At 40.8% G+C, this 16,755-nt stretch overlaps 1 protein-coding gene across 5 annotated transcripts in view; it reads left to right on the forward strand.

Moving 5' to 3' along the window:
• The window catches only part of LOC310901234 (uncharacterized protein), a 78,062-nt gene that overhangs the window by 36,842 nt on the left and 24,465 nt on the right, over positions 1-16,755 (forward strand). For 3 of the 5 annotated variants that reach the window (XR_014585644.1, XR_014585645.1, XM_083840522.1), the window contains 6 exons: positions 526-647; positions 3,979-4,099; positions 5,897-6,094; positions 7,251-7,291; positions 7,799-7,918; positions 10,824-10,908. Coding sequence is in view for 2 of the 5 variants with exons in the window: in XM_083840523.1 (XP_083696649.1) it covers positions 10,824-10,908 (85 nt within the window). In the remaining 3 variants the exon portion in view is untranslated. The remainder of the gene's footprint in view (positions 1-525; positions 648-3,978; positions 4,100-5,896; positions 6,095-7,250; positions 7,292-7,798; positions 7,919-10,823; positions 10,909-16,755) is intronic. The other 2 variants (XM_083840523.1, XM_083840524.1) reach the window with 1 other exon arrangement.

Below are 16,755 nucleotides of genomic sequence, written 5' to 3' on the forward strand. Positions count from 1 at the left end.
GAAGCTGTGAGATAGTTCTGAAGGACAAATAGGGTGCTGGAGGCTTTAGTAGTGCTTGAAAGGAGTAAAGCTGACTTATATTAATTCTCAGAAGGTGTGGGGAAGGCTGAGGTAGGGGAATGTTTGATATTTATATTCAGGGAACTATTGGAAGCTCTGTTTCTGGGTACTGAAATTGCTCACATATTTACCACAGGCACTGGCATAGTGTGTACCCAGGCAACATCTTGACATCTGTTGTTACAAAAAAATGATACTTTTGTGAGACAGGAATGAAGAAAATGCTTCTGTTTTAAATTGAGCTGTGAATATTACAGTGTGAGTGTTCCAGTGATAACCAAGGGTGTGCATGCAGTTGCTGTCTGTTAAGAGTATCACAGTTGTTAAAAAAACAAAACAAAACAAACAAACAAACAAAAACGAAAAAAAACCAAACAAAACAAACAAAAACAAACAAACAAACAAAAAAAAACCAGACCAATCCAAAGTCCTATTTTGACACTGACACTGTTTTCCACATCGCAGGGCTTCGTTGCTGATTCATACTTGACCTAGGAACATAGAGCACTACAAATGTTGTGAAACCAGTGTTGCATCTTTTCCCTACTGCGAGAGAGAATCAGCAGATCATGCCATTCTGGTGAGGTGTAAGTAGATTTACAGTCCCCATAATCAAGCTGGGCTATGTAGATGCATCCTTTGGAAGCTGTTTTATGTGTGCCAAGGAACGCTCCCTCCTCTAGCACACTGTATGACTCTGATGGTTGTGGCTGAGCCTTTGTCATGATTTCAAGGTCACTTCATAATACGGAGTTGATTACATGATTATTCTGCCTTTATTAATACATTGACGTCAGATTTCTTTCTTTGAAAAGGGAAAAAAGAAAAACGCCCAGTGTATCCACAGTGACCTATTCTAAACCAAACAGTAAATTTACAATAGCCAAAAAGGTAATATAGTGAATGCACAGCAGGGTCTTGTTCCAGTTAAACTTCTGAGAGAGATGGATGCTCCTTTCAAATGATTTTATTTGTTAAATGTAATCACATAAAGTAGTCCAGTCCTCACAAATTTTTATGAGGTGATATTATGACCCATAATTTTTATTTCTGGTTTAACCCAGAACACATTGTGTGCGTTTGGAAAAATGCTGAATGTTTCTTGGTAAATCCAGGTTCAAAAAAAAAAAAGTTAGTAGGAGCAGTGGATGGTGCATACAGTGTAACTGGCGATAGAGGTTCATCACGTGAACGTAACTGTTTCTGAAGGCTTTGCTGTTTTAATGATACTGTCGTGTTTGAGAAAACCCTGAATAAGGACTGCTGCAAGCTTACACTTACGTCTTTCTCTGTGAAGAAAAAGCTCAGTAGTACTAGCATTCCTGGATGCAGTTTGCTTGGATTTCAGTCATGGAAGAAGAATTGTGCTTTATCGTGGTGACAGCAGAAGCTCGAATGCTGTGCCAGGCATCAGTGCAGAAGGTGGCATGTGGCTGTCACAGCCAAAAGGAAAAGGGGACAGCATGGATTAACATTGGTTTTAGGCACTTTTGTGGGTGTTTTGCATGGCACTTTAAACAGTTTGAAAATTGGTAGTGGTAGTTTGTTTGGAGCCCATCACTGGGACTCTCTGTAAGGCAGGGGGTGTTATTCAGGTCTTCTGCCTGTGTGCGTAGTAAGGACTCCAAGCCCTTTTTAGAAAGACAGAAAGCAGAAATTGTGTAGCAGATGTGTGATTGCTGGCACAACTTTGGGAGTGACAGAGAACACTCCTGTTTCTCCTTTTTCACTTACCACATGGACTATCAGGGAAGCAGTGAAGAAAAACAGTTACTTCTGTTTCCCATACTTCAAGTTCCTTTGTGTACAGAGGGAAAAGAAAATTGAAAGAGCGAGCATGCCAAACAGGAACAGAGAACAAAGCTGAGTAGCAAGGAAGGCCAAATGCCAGTTGATGACTGGAAACATTGAAATGCCCTAAAAGACATGATTTGGGGTGGCCACCGCTTTGCCTTTAGGAAGTGAGAAAGATTAGCATAGCTGAAGATCATGCCTATTTACTGAGATCCCTTTCATCCTGTCTGCAAAACCCACATATAGTCCCTATTCTATAACAAATTCAGTCCTCAAATCCAAATCTGTCCTGCTCTGCATCCCTTCAGATCTGTTATTTCTTTAATCAGGGTTTGCTGTCTTTGTCTCTCTCTTGGACTTGATGGGCAGAGTGATGTCTGTGTCTTCTCACACTGGGTCTGGATGGTGCAGATGAAAGGCTCAGAGAAACTGTCCCTGCTCATGTAAGAAGTTGGGCTTGAACCAGAATTGGCCTGATCTGTTGCACCTCTCTGCTTTCCTCCAGCCCTTCCTCCTGGAGAAACGGCACGACTCCAAGGAGGAGCTCTTTTCCCCGCTTTGGGGAGGACACTTAGAAGTAGCTTCTCAAAGGAAAACTGGAATTCATACAAGGACTGAAGAGCCACTCAGCCAGCTGCAACCACAGTCGTGTGACTAGGGAACAGCACAGGCAACACTGTAATGAGCAAGATGCTGCCAACTGTTACTTCATCTGCCTTGAGAGTTTGGGAGTAAAGAAACAGAGAAAGGAAAGGAAAGTGCAGCCAAAGGCACTTAAATATCATTAGAGTTATGTAAATCAGGCACGTTAAAAAGACAGAAGTGAAGTGTTATTTCCCTCCTGAGGAGTTCTGGGGATAGCTGAAAGGGAGAGGGATGTCTTGAACAAAGATGAATTAAGTTTTTCTACAATGTGAGATGTCCTGGGTAGACAGGAAATAACCTCTTATTAATGTTTCATTCTTCAAAGTTGATAAATACAAATACATAATATAATCCTTTAAGAACAATGTTTTCAGAGGGTTCATACTTGGCTTTAACGTTTTAACTGTGCTGAGTGTTAGGCCCTGAAACAAAAAGAAATACATTGTGTGGAATTTTTGCTTGTTAGTTGCCCAAAGTGGTTAAAGCAGTTTACTTTTAACTGCACAATGCTTGTATTATTTTGGGTTGTAAATAAGTACATCAGAACTCAGAATAACTAAAAAATGCAAAGCTATTAAAGACTGCAGAAGAGAAGGGCATTATACCTGTAGCTTTAAACGTTGGGAAGATATTCTCTACAAATATGTCTGCTAGCAAGGATGATGTTCAGCTGGGGTACAGAAGGCAGATGCAAAGCAGCGTGCCCCGTGCAGCTGGGCTGTAGCAGGCACATGTGAGTGGTGAGAGCAACAGTTCATCTGCTGAGTGCTTGCTGTTCACGAGTGTTTAAGTCAGATGAAGATGGTGCTACTGTACTTATAATTGCGTGCCTCCAGATGTCTTTGCACAGAGGTTCGAAATTGGGAGGAGCTGAGTGGTGGTAGTATATGGAAAACTTATCAGAAAAGTGTGGTCAGATTACTAAATAATTATTTGTTGCACATTGCAAAGGATGGGCAGTAGCGTGCTGTAAAACTCTACGTCAGTATTTCCCCCATTACAGAGTTCAGCTTATATCTCTTCCCATTCATTATAAGGGAAAACAAATCTGTGTGTAAGGCACTAAGGATGGAGATATTAACATGTGGAGATGTGACTTTCTACATGTAACCAGCCTAGTGCAACTATGGTTGGAGGTGTACTACGATCAAAGCTCTCAGCAGTGTGCAGAGATGCAACAGATGAAGAGGCGGGAAGTTTATCTAAGAGCTAGGGAGCATGCAGCCAGGAGCAGTGCTGATTTTTATGGAAAAAAAAAGTGTGTACAGAGGAGCTGGCAGCTAGCTGAAGATAGAAAGGAGCCTGGGTCCAGCAAGTACACGGAAACATTTTTGCCTGCAAAATCCTGCCACACAGAGATAACCAAGCAAGCTGGCTGTGGCTGCAAAGAATTCTGTCTGGGATTACTTTGCCTCTCAGAGGCAATTTACATCCTGCTCCGTGTGCCTAAATCAACTAATGTAAAGCTTCACCTTACAGGCTCCAGTGCATTGCAGACATACCCTGATTCACAAAGCACAGAGTCTGAGGCTGATGAAGGTTATTACTGTTGATACATCTGAGCATTTGTTACAGATAGCAGCTTCGGCATAATTTCTGGGTAAGCTCCTGCAGTGGCAGCATGAAAACTCTTCACATCAAAGTGAAGGGAGGGATTCAGAATCTGTTCCTGAGGAAAAAAAATTCTTGTTATATCAAATAAGTTTGTCTTAACAACGTATCTTGGTACTAGGAATGTGCAATTGTTTTTACTTTCCTGAGGAGGTCTTGGATTTCAAACGTTTGGAATGGGATGTGCTGTATGAGCTAGTTCAGGGGTGTGCTGCCGGCCCCAAGATAATCAGCTCTAGATGTGCAGTTAAGGAGTGAAGAGTTAGGGGGACTGGCTGGAGTTTTCTGGATTTGTCTGAATGGGAAGAGCAGCAAGCCAGAGTGTAGGAGCTGCAGTTCCCGAAAGAATTCTTTTTTGGAGACAAAATTCTTTTTTGGGTGTATTTTAGCAGCTAGTTTTACTTGAACAGTGAACGCCCTCACCAGTGCAGCCATTATGAATGTGTAAGAGCAAGAACTTGGATGGATGCACTGCAGCATTGTAGCCTACCTGGTGCTTTTGAAATACAGTTTTCCTCAAGTGAGTGCTGCCCAATGGACCCGATCAAAGTGGGATTTCTCAGCCTTTCTCAAGAAGGGAATAATTAAATCTGGAAAGGCTTAAGTATAAAGTCATTAGGAATTAGTAAATGTTCCACATATGAAAAAAACACCCAAATATTGAGAATTTTTATGACCAATGGAAGGACTTTTTGTATCACATTATGGATATTACATACCGTTGTGGTTTAACCAGGCAGGCAGCTAAGCACCACGTAGCTATTCACTCACTCCACCCCTTGCAGCTGGACGGGAGAGAGAATCAGGGGAAAAAAAAAAAAAAAGTAAAACTCATGGGCTCAGATAAAGACATTTTAATAGAACGGAAAATGAAGAGAAAATAATAGTGGTAAAATAATATACAAAACAGGTGATGCACAGTGCAATTCCTCACCACCTGCTGACAAATGCCCAGCCAGACCCAAGCAGCAGCCCCCACCCCTGCCAACTCACCAAGTTTCATTGTTCAGCAGGATGCCACATGGTGTGGGACATCCTTTTGGCCAGTTTGGGCCAGCTGTCCTGGTTCTGTCACCTCCCAGCTCCTTGTGCTGGCGGGGCAGCACGAGAAGCTGAGAAGTCCTTGGCTCTGTGTAAGCACTGCTCAGCAGCAACTGAAACATCGGTGTGTTATCAGCAGTGTTCTCATCCTAAAGCCAAAATAGAGCACCATACCAGCTACTAGGAAGAAAATTAACTCTATCCCAGCCAAAACCTGGACACATATACACCACTGTGTCTTCTAAGAACCTGCTGCTCTGGGTGCAGCAGTAATGTGACACAGGTGTGATAAATTGCTATTAAGTGCTTCAGAACTAGCTAGTCTGCTTTGCCTACCAACTCTGAGGGGACACTGCTTGAAAGATCGTATTTATTAAACTTTAGGTTTTACTATGACAAATAGTCCTAGCTAGTTCATTAAGTTGTACGAGTTTCTCAGAGCTGTTTCTCACCATTAAAACAAAATCCACAATAAGGAACACTGCTTGTCAGCATTCAGAGGAGGAAGGACAGAAATACAGTTTCAAAGGAAAAACTGCTGTGTTTTAACTTTACAGTAAGATGCTGCTTTGATGATACTGCAGCAAGACTGTGTTTTTCAGACATATCTGAAAGATGTCTTTAAATGTTAGCAATAAGAAACTGTATAGGTACCTGCTAATTGGGCCACTTCCCTTGAGAGGCTTTTGACATCAGTCGTAGGTGAAACTAAGTCATACTTTCATAACACTATTTTATTCATAAGTCTTAGGTGAATGATACGTGAATTACGCTTTTAGACATGCAGAAGAAAAGATGAGCAATGGGATGCACTTTCAGGAAACCTGAGACTTGTGCTGAAAAGATTCAAAATGATTCCCAGCTGAGCAGAACCTTACCTGAAGAGCTGCAGCCCTGCTGAGGTCAGCAGTAAGAAGGGGACTAGAGCCTTCACATCAAACAGGCAAGAAATGGGTAACCTGACTGAGCCTGGACTCAAGCATAAATTAGGAAATAAGAGCAGCTGCTGCTTTCAGAATCAAAGCATGATAAAAGGCAGGGATTTCCAGCTTACAGTGAGTTTGGGACTCAGTGAGGCTCACAGACCATAACACACAGTGGGGGAGAAATCTCGTGGCCTAAAACAGCAGCAGCTGCTGTATCACAGGCTTAGTGATTTCCTACACCTGTGTAAGGCAGCTGTCTGGGAACCAGAGCGGTTCATTGTGCTCTCCAGAACTGCAGCAGGTCCCACTGAGTTCCTGCAGGCATTGTAAATGGTGATTTTCCACTCTGAGAAGACAGCATGGCTGTTTCAAAATGAAGAAGGTGATACTCTATGCTGTTCTACCTTCATGCTGCCTGGGGGTGCAGGGGGAGAGGAGCCAGCTGGTTGTGCTCCTGCCTCAGGAGAGCATTATGCAGTCCTCAGGGTTAGAAAACTCTGAGCTGTTCATGCTAGTGCTCTCTGTGGTGCAAAACATCCCTAGATCTCCCACCAGTCAGCATGTGACAGGGCCTAGAAACAAATGCTGAGGCGTAAACAGCCCAATTTCTTATTCCCAGATGCTAGAGATAGTCAACTACCTCTCCACAGAGTTTTTGTAAAGTAATTATACTGCTCCAGTAGGTTTGTATAGCCTCTTTGCAGAGATGTAAATGTTTATCTAGAGTATAAAACCATGGAGAATCAGAATGTACATCTCAATCTCACTTGTTCCGCAGCTACATCTGGGAAAGGAGAGGGTTGGTCAACCATGCAGACATGCTATGTATCATCCCTCAAACACACTGGCCTTGGCTATATTCACATGAAATAAAACTGCTGCTAATTGCCTGCAAGTGTGTGACTTTGCCCTTGTGAGCAGTATAAAACCATGGAGATTTGGTTCATAAGATCTCAACTTGCTTTCACATCTTTTATTGAAGCAGCTAATATTTAATGAGGCTTCAGAAACATTTGAGCAATTCTCCTGGTGCTTGAGGACCTAAAACAAGTCCTGACTATGTGATCTCAGTTTTATGCTGCTGTTTGGTCAGCTTTTTAAGCTCCTTTTGCTGAGAATAACCATCGGTTCCTTGATTCCTCTTTGAGTTTATTTTATCTATCTTCTTCACAGTGCCCTGCAAGAACACTGACCTTGTGGCACTGCTTTTATTGGTAAGTCTTCAGCTCAAGTTGGAATGTACAATTTGCATAAGGCAAGTAAAAAACATCTCATGCCCTGCTTAGAAATATTGCCTAGAAATTAAAGTAGAATAATATAGAAAGCTGCTGCTCACAACAAATAAAAATAATTATAAAACCAAAAAAAAACCCAAAAGCAATACATATTTAAATTGCAAGAAACTTTCCTCTAGGGGTCCACAAAGGACAAATCTGCAAATACTCACTCTCAGACCAATATCAGAAAAAGAAAAATCTGAATAATACAGCATGTGCCTTGTGGAGTCAGCGAGGTCACAGATCCAAGTGATGCAGGATGGGGTGGGGGAATGTTGTATTCAGCCCTCAGGTGTAAAGAATAAATCCTCATCTCAGCAAGTGGACAGCTATCCATAAAACAATTGAAAATGAGAGCCTGCTGTTTTATGTCTGACATGGACCTCACATTGCCTACACCTGGCCATCATGCTTATCTCATTTGTTTTTCTTTGCCTTCTTCAGTTCAAGCAATGGGTAAAACATGAGCCATGTTAGCATGCTGAAGTTAACTCTAAGAAAGGACTGTTAATGTGTTCCAGCTCGATCACGTAGTGGCTGCAGCCTAGCTGGTCAGGATTTGAGGTATGGTGTTTCTATACTATTTTCATGTTTTTTAGATAGCTACTTTGTGTGTCAGTATATTTTTTTAATGAAAGTTCCCCTTCTCTTGATCCTGCGAGTGCCTTGATGTGCTCTGTCTCCTGAGACAGGCAATTGTATGGCGATGTACTGAAGTGGAAGGAGTGATATTTCTGAATTCTTATCTCTCTTTTAAACACTAAAAATTTTCTAATGTGTTGTGGCTGTTTCGCACAGCTGCTGTGATGCATAAGCTTGGTTTAAATGTCTGTCTTGTGGCTGCTTGGCATTACAGGAAGGTACACAACCATTGAAGTTTCTCTTCTGACAGACCTAGTATGTGCCTTCTGGTGAATCAGTATTTCCTACAGTGTGCTGCATTGTTCTGACCTTGAATTTTTATTGGCTTGTCTTCTAAGACAGCTTTTTCTGCCTTGGTCAAGGAGAGGTTTCATTTTCTACTTAAAAAGATGCATGTAAGAAGCTGTGAAAGAACTATAAGTCTTGGCTGTCTTTAGGCTCAGTTGGAAGTTTGATACTGACTTCAGTGGGGCCTGAGAGTGAACGCTGAACTCACTGCTTAATTATTCCAAAATGCAAAGCTTGGGGTTTCATGTCTATTTTTTCCTCACTGTTCTTCTTTCTTCTTCTCCCCACCTCATTTCTTTAATTAATTTCCTTAAAATAGCAGTTCAGTCTATGTTTTTCCTTCTGCTTATGCCCAACGCCAATTTTAGGCATAGGCCAAAACCACCCTCGAGGGTGGCTGCCTGCTTGGCTTTATGCTAGTGCTGGGATTGGTGGCAGTGGCTGCTGCTGAGGGAGGTGTCGGGATATCTAGGGTGACAGCAACAGTTGGATGAACAAAACAAGAGAATGGAAAATCTTGCATTTGCTTTTCTCAAACGTTTATTTTAGCTCTTCATTACCAGTTTTTCTGTGCCAGCCTTCTCGTCCTCTAGTGTTTCTGACCTTGCTAAGAATACTCAAGTCAGCTTTGTTTATGGGCTCTTCTACACTAATGGCCTAGGCTAATTTTACAGGAATTTAGGAAAAACACACTTTCTTTTGGATCTGTAAGATAGATCCAACAGGCATTGAGCTTTTTAGAGACCTATCTATCGATTTAGACTCCCATCAACTAAAATACTGCCAGTGGGAGTCTTCACTGCAGGATGCTCCAGTGTCTAAAGACATTTTAGGTGATTTTGTGTCCTAAGACCTTTTAATGCTTCTGCACTGTTTTGCTGTTTTTTGTTTTGTTTTTCATAATAGCAGCAAGTGAGGAGAAGCCTTTAAGTGGTCTTTGGTGCCTGCTTTTTGTTTGGATATTCATAAAGCTGAAATGTAAATAAAAATGCTGCTACTTGCCTTGCTTTTATTAAATTCTAGGCTGCCCATATAAAACAAGATTGTTCATGCTGAACTTGTAGGTTAACAGCCTCTGGGCCATGCTTTGGGCTTGTCTGCCTTCTGCACCGTTATTACTTTGGTCTTGTTGAACACATTTTGCCCTTGGTTATACTCATTTTGGTTGGCGCAATAGTAAAAAGAATGAGTTTCTCTCAAGACGGCTGGAAAAGATTGTAGAGATGTTTGTTTAAAGATTTAGCATGGGTCAATAGGAAATGCATTTGTCTCTTGGTAAATTTATTATGAGGCCACAGCACCAGTTAGTTGCATTATCCCAAAGACCATGGCTTGAACAGACTACTGTCTTCTGCATAGTTTTATAAGGGATTCTGTCTTCAAAGCTTCGGTGCCTCAGTGAGGTATAAAGCCCTGTAGCAAAATTTATGCAAGTTTATTTTTTCCTTACATCAAACAAGCTTGAAACAGCTACCACTGTGCACTTAACAGCAACAGAACACTTTTAACTTGTATAGAGCTTGCTGGGCAAAACCAGCTTCTAAAAGCAGTTGTGTTAGAAGTGGGGATACATTTTATCCGGAAGAACCCTAAATACAGCAGTAAAAAACACACAAAAACAAGTGAATGAAAGGTAGTGTAACAAAGCGTTAGCATAATCATCTGTTGACACAGTTTTTCAAAGTAATGAAGTATCTCTTACCACAGGCAGCTTCATCTAGTTCAGGTGTCCCTCTGAAAGTCAGCCTAGGCTGACGCTCTTAGCTTAGGACTGCACCTCCAAAGCTAGGCTTCTACAAATATGCTTATGCTGCAGTCAGAGCTGGTGTTAAATAAGTTGCAGCTGCCATGGGGTACTTTGCTAAGGATTTATTCATCTTCTTATGTTACGTTTGCAGTCCATGCTGTCATATAGGCATTGCTACCACTGCCCAAATGAGCTAATTAAAATCTGCATTGGGTTGCTCTGTAGTCAGTATAAACCTATCTCAGCAGAAGAATGCTTACTTAGCACTTCAGAAACTCAGCCTACCTGCGCAGTGAGCTGCCTGTGAGACTAGGAGGCTGCCTAACTGCGTTCCTGTTCTTGAGGTTTTTGGCCCCTGGGTTTATCAGTCCTTGTGATCTGTGCACTTATTAAAAACCAAACAAGCCAAAAAAATCTGCTTGCAAATGTTTACATTAGATACACCATTTTAATTTGTGTGTGCAAATATGTTGCTGTTTCTGTTATACCCCCAAACTGTTGATTATCTGTCATTTTCAGTGATCACACCCACTGAACTCTAGTGTGCAATGAATTACCTTTTGATCAAGATGGGTTCGTTTGCCAAATGTTGCAGGGAAGCAGCCTGGCAGAAATTTATACTCAGCTGAGAGGAAATGTCAGAGCTGACTATTTATGTGATAATTGCTGTACCAACAATATGCTTACAGCAGTAACCTTGCCTTACAGGATCACCACAGAACTACCTCAATTAAAAATATAAAAAATTGGTGTAGACAGATCACATCAACCAGCCTCCATTGTCTGTTACAGGTTCCCTTGCCCTTCTCAGAATGGCTTATCCAGCCTACTATTAAAGGAATCAAGAGATACAGGATTTCACCACATCTCGCAGGAGGTATTTATACAACTGAATACTACTCTTGCAGTGTTTTTCCTGATGTTAAAATTACATTATAGTTTCACACATTTCTATATGTTTTAATATAAATTATGGCAAACATTGACCAAAAAAATGCAGAATCAGTGGCATTTTTAAAATAGTATAGAGAAGTGAAAATCTTAACTTACACACTCTGTAGGTTCTGATTTTTGTTTTTAACCTAACACATACTATCGAATATAAACTGTCACACCAGGACCTACCATAAACCAGTGTTGTCCCCTAAAAGTATCCAGAGATGAAAGGATAATGATTTTTATTTTTTTTAATTGGTATCCAGATGTGCAAATGTTTCAGACAAAAGCAAAGGCAATGTGACAATATCAGTTGTATTTAAGTATAATGTCTTGTGTTGAAAAGAGCTGTGCCAAAGAGCAGGATTATTATTACTACTATGGCCACGCAGATATTTCCACCAAAATGGAGAATGGTGAGTGCGTGTGGATTATCTAGCAATATGCAAGAATCAGTGCCACAGGGCCACGTAATTTACAAAACAGAAGTTTCTTTACTATATCCACAGACAATCGTAGTCTCAATGCTTCTGTTTATTGGTACAGTAAATAGAACAAAACTTCTACTTTACATTTATATCACTATTGAGTGTTGAGCTAAAGAAACCTGTGCATATGCTTTTAAGAGGTGTACATGTGGCACACTGAGGACAGCATTGTCAATTTGTGCACTGTAGTCACTGTCAGTTCAGATCATCTTTCCAAACAGCTCAATGTGAACTTAGTGGGATGAATGAGTAAATACAGTCTGAGGAGATGGGAATTGTGTGTCCTCAAAGCAATGCGTGAACTGTTGTGATGTTATTGTTTGTGGGTTTGGGGCTTTCTCTTTGTTTGTTTGTTTTGTGTGTGTTTGTTGTTGGTTTTTCTTGTGCACGTGTTTAGTTTTTTATTTGGTTGCTTTGGAATGAACAGAAGCTTCAGTTATGTTACTGTGAGAGTCCACTGAACTTTCTGGACAAAGCCTCCTGAAAGTTCTATTAAATGCTTTAAAAAAAAATCATTCAAGTTGTAGGAGTATGGGTACTTTTTTCTTTTCCCTTTAATCACACCCAACTGTCTTCTCACATGTTCTTCCTTGTGTAGCTTTTGCCCTCTGCAGGAACAAAGCAAATGCAAGGTTGTGTGTTGCCACAGCAGGATTAGAAATGTGTGCTTGTTTTTGTTTTCTTAATGGGTGAAATCAGATTCAATTAAAGTTTGTGCTCTTTTATCTAGACAGCATAAAATTAGTAACTGCTGTGTGCCTGGTTGCTCTCTTCTGGCTGGAGGGCTGATATTTAGTTACAACCTTAGTGCTTGTGCCAAGTGTTGGAAACCCTTAGGTTGCTCTTGTGGTTGCAGACAGTGAAATATTTGGAACAAGAAGTCCTGTATGATGACCATTAGGTGATGACAGTCATCTTTATGTTCGGTAGTTTACGTTCGTAGGTGCTTTTGAAGCTATGTAATGGCTCCCTAGCTGGTGCCATCTGCTCTCAGTTTTGTTATAGCCAGAGGGAACCGCTGCCATGTGTGTGGCAACGTGGTGTGCGTGCCACAAACTGCGAGATGAGCAGAGCGGCTGCTCCAGCCATTAGAAGCTACTGATTCTTGCTCTTAATGAATTGCAAATAGCAACTCAAATACTTGATTAAAAATGTATCCTACAGTGCTTAGGGCTTGCATTTAAAGCTTGCTTTGTCCAGTGAGAGCAGTCTGATAGAGAATTAAATGTATTGTTTTTGTGTGTGTGTGTTGTTTTTTTTAATTATTATTTTTACTGTTATAAGATGGCCATCTAAGAGGAAACTAGTACAGAAAATTCTAGTGGAGCCCATTTTTGGCAATTGATGGTGTAGGGAGGGGTGCCTCTCTAATGCTGCCTATGGGGCAACGGCATGTATTAGGCATGTGTTATTGCTGTGCTTGTCTCTGCTTCTGTGCAGCTCTGACACCTGGTTTCCCTGATTAACCCTTAGCCTATTTTCAGCTGTACCCAACTGCTTCTACGGCTCTCCACTGTAGCTAACTCCTTTGTTCATGTCCTCCCCTCATGTACAACTTCTCTCTCCTTGATCTTTCCTTCATTTCTCTTCTCCACCTCCTCCTTCTGTTTGCTAGGCTGTGTGAAGTCCTCCATAAGCGAATGCTGAGATACATCGCTTGCTTGTCAGAAAAATCTGTAGTCCCAGCTCTTCCTTTTTGTGTGTCATTGGTGTACACACAGTTGCTTTGCTTTGCATCTGGTTTCTGAGGCAGAAGTTTCATCTCTCAAGTAAACTGTGTTCACAAAGATGGAGAAGCTTAGCCATAGCACTTTTAGAAATTGTCCTTTCAAATCCCTCTGTGGAGAAGAGGAGGGGAGAGAAATCAATAAGTTTGCTGGGGCGGGAAACACTCTACATAATCCTGCAAAATCCTATAAACCACTGAGAGCTTCCAAAGCAATTCTCTGGGAATCATCTGGGCTCCTCAGTAAAGAACAGGCCACGAGAGAGGCCCTTCAGGTAAATAATCCTGGAGTTGGGAAGCAGATAATTTTCTGTATTTTTCACCTAGAGTTAAACATTTTAAGGTGAATTGGAGGGTAGAAACAGTAAACTTGCTGCATGGTAACAACGTTCTGTTTCACAAATGTATAGCAACGGCCTGGTTAAAGAACACTGAGGGAGTGTGGCCAAACCCTTGACCGGTATTTCCATAAAGAGGAGTGGCTCCACAACCTCACTTGACCTGCAAGTGTATTCGCAATGTGATCCTTAATTGCATATCTTGTAATATTGTTCCCCTGTAGGGTATTGCATTAGGCTATGCACAACAGGTATCTAAAATAGGGATACTATATTATTGGGAGTATAATAAATGCTGATTGCTATAGCAAGCAGCCAGAGTATATGTAGGAATAAGGATGTTCAGAAACTGTTCTGGGCAACTACAATCAACTGCTGTCTCCATCATACAAAGCCTTTCACTTAGACCATGCTTCTTCAGAAGGTGATTACTAGTTGTGTGTGTGTGTTTGGTAGACACCTAGAAGAAAATAAGGAGCCCTGGGGTTTGACTTGCAGAAGTATGAACTATTTAGAGATGTGTTTGGAATCCAGGAGAACTATGCACAGATAAACAATCACAGAATTGGAGGAAAAAAAGAGAGTACATCTATTTTGTCCTGCACCGTGCGGCATTATTGACTATGCCTTTATCAGCCACAGAGATGTTTGTCTAATTCGTTCTTCAGATCCTCCAAGCAATCTATTGCAGTGTTTATCTGTAAAAAAGATTTACCAAGTATTTTACCATTCTTCTTACAGTAATGGGTAGGGCAAGAAAATTGGGTTAAGCTGACATTGAGAAAGTAACAAAAAAAAAGGCAGTCTTTTACATACTTGAAAAGCTTTGGCTTTCCCTCAGTCACCCTACAAGACTGTATGGTACTTATCTGTCCAGTCTGCTTTTTTGCTGGTGGTGTTTTCACTCCCTCATTCTCATTTCTCTCACCTGGATGCTCTTTGACTAGATTTTATCACTCCTGAAGTGCCTTCCCCCAAACTGCTAGCAATATTCCAGATGACGCTTTTATCAGTAGTGCTCAGTGCAATAGAAAGATAACTTCATGTATCTCGCAGCCTGTTTGCAGTGTGATGCAGGAATTTGCACTCCTATCTCACCTTGGATTTTAGTAGGCACAAAACAGGTTTTCAACTGGTCTTGTTTTTAGAAATGGGTGAAACAATGTGGTTGTAGCTTTCCAAAATAATTCAGGTTGAGGGGGAAAAATGCTCTGAGTCAAAGAGTTGGGATCTAGTGATTACAGTCAATAGGAAGGCTCAGGTCATCTTGAAATAACCCAGACTCAACTCTATCTATAATAAATCTACATGTAATCTAAGTGTCTTTGCAGGCCTTCAGGCAGATTTTCAGTCAGGATAATATCATTACTTTCCCAGAGAAAGCCTAAATGTCTCTTCTGAATACAGGTGTTCAGAACCTCGGCACAATGACATGAATTTCACCAGCCACTAACTTCCATGGGAACCTGCTTTAGCACTTTTTAGTAAAACGGCTTGCCTAGTGAATTGCCCTCCCCATGCCTTGTACCACAAGGGCATGTACGTTTGGTTTTGTTTTACTCTTTTGAGATGTCCTGTGTATGCTGACTAAATCAAAACTCTCCTCATATTGAATTCAGTGCTGATAAAGATGTAATCTGTTTTAGCTGTTTCCAACACAGTGAAGTTAAGATTTATGTATAGTTTTTTTAATAGAAAATAAACTTTTAAGTGGTGGATAGTCAGCATAAACACATCAAATATATCCAGTATCTGCTTCCCATATTCCAAAAAAGCATTTGACTATTACAGAAAACCAGTGCTTGACTCAGAGGCTCAGTAATTCTAATGTCCATTTCACGTACAAAGCAATGCCTGCTGTCAGCTGTTTCCAACATAGGTTTCTGGGTTTGTGCTGACAGGCTGTGCAGGGGGTGTACTATGCTCCTCAACCCCTCATCAAGAATTTACAAGATTTCTTGTAATACTTTATTCTGTGGTAAAACTTCCTGTTTAATTCTTGCTGTCTACTTATGAGATTATTTACTCAAAGGTGGCATAAGAAATGGACTTTTAAAAAATGTTATCCACAAATTCTGGTGTCCAATTTGTATTAAACCCCATCAAGTGAAACAGTGTGTTAGCTCAGGGTTCTGGATAGGTTTTGAAAGTGGTCAGGCACTATCAAGCCTTGTTGCTGTCAGACTCATTAACAAGAGAACTGTAAGCTGCTAGAGGAAAATGTTGCTTTATTGTTATGTCGTGATCAATGTCAAGAAAAAAAAAAAGATTTAAGCTTTGAAAATCGTGGCACGGACAAATGAAGGACGTGGTCTAAAAGGTATCCTACTGCCTCTTTCAAGGTCTTTCTCAGACCCAGGTATCAAGACTGACTGGATTCAAATAATATAAAGATAACGGTTACCTCTGATAAATGTGTTAGACTTCTCAGTGATGTTTCTGACATCCAGAAACGTGAATGTTATAGAACCAGATAAAATTCAAGTGGAAGGCTGAGAAGATCCCTTCTTATGGAAACACTTAGTGGTTTCATGCAGGAGATCAGATCTGTGTTCAGCAGTACTGAATTTTGCAGACATTTGGTAGAACGCTTCTTATAGAAAACATCCTCCATCTTGCTGGGTAAACGGAACATTCTTATTTTAATTATCTCTCATCCATCTTTGGTTGTTGTCATTGATGTGACTGAGCAGAAACCATTTATCATGGTTCTTAATGATTTTTCATTAACCAATTAAGTCAGTGAGGCTAGGAAAGAGCTTCAAGATAGCCCCAGTACTTAGGGAAGGCATGCTGAAGTTCTTACTTTTGTAAGTTAACTACTGTAAATGCTGTTTCCTGTATTTCTTTTGTTTGTTCGCTCACATCCCTGGAACAACAGGAGTCCCTCAAATGTTTTAAGGAGATTGCAAGCATGCATTTTGTAAGATAAAGGATGATTTTACTTTGTGACAAATACTGCTATTTGTCTCTTAACTGCTCCTGGAAAACTGCTGCCTCAGATCATACTCAGTTGCCTACATACTCTAGGCCTGGTTCTATCTGAAAACTCCTGAGGAGAATTGCTGTATTCACAGTCGATCCAATTTGGAAACAGCACAGTGAGGAGCATCAGCATCTCTACTGCGTCTGGATTGTTTTGACAAAAGCATATAAAGCTTTCACTTGATCTGCTTTCTGGAAGTTGAAGTGGATTGGACTGTTCTGATATTCTCTTAACCTGTTGCTTCGTGATG

Source organism: Anser anser (assembly GCF_964211835.1).
Source record: "Anser anser genome assembly, chromosome: 5".
Classification (NCBI taxonomy): domain Eukaryota; kingdom Metazoa; phylum Chordata; class Aves; order Anseriformes; family Anatidae; genus Anser; species Anser anser.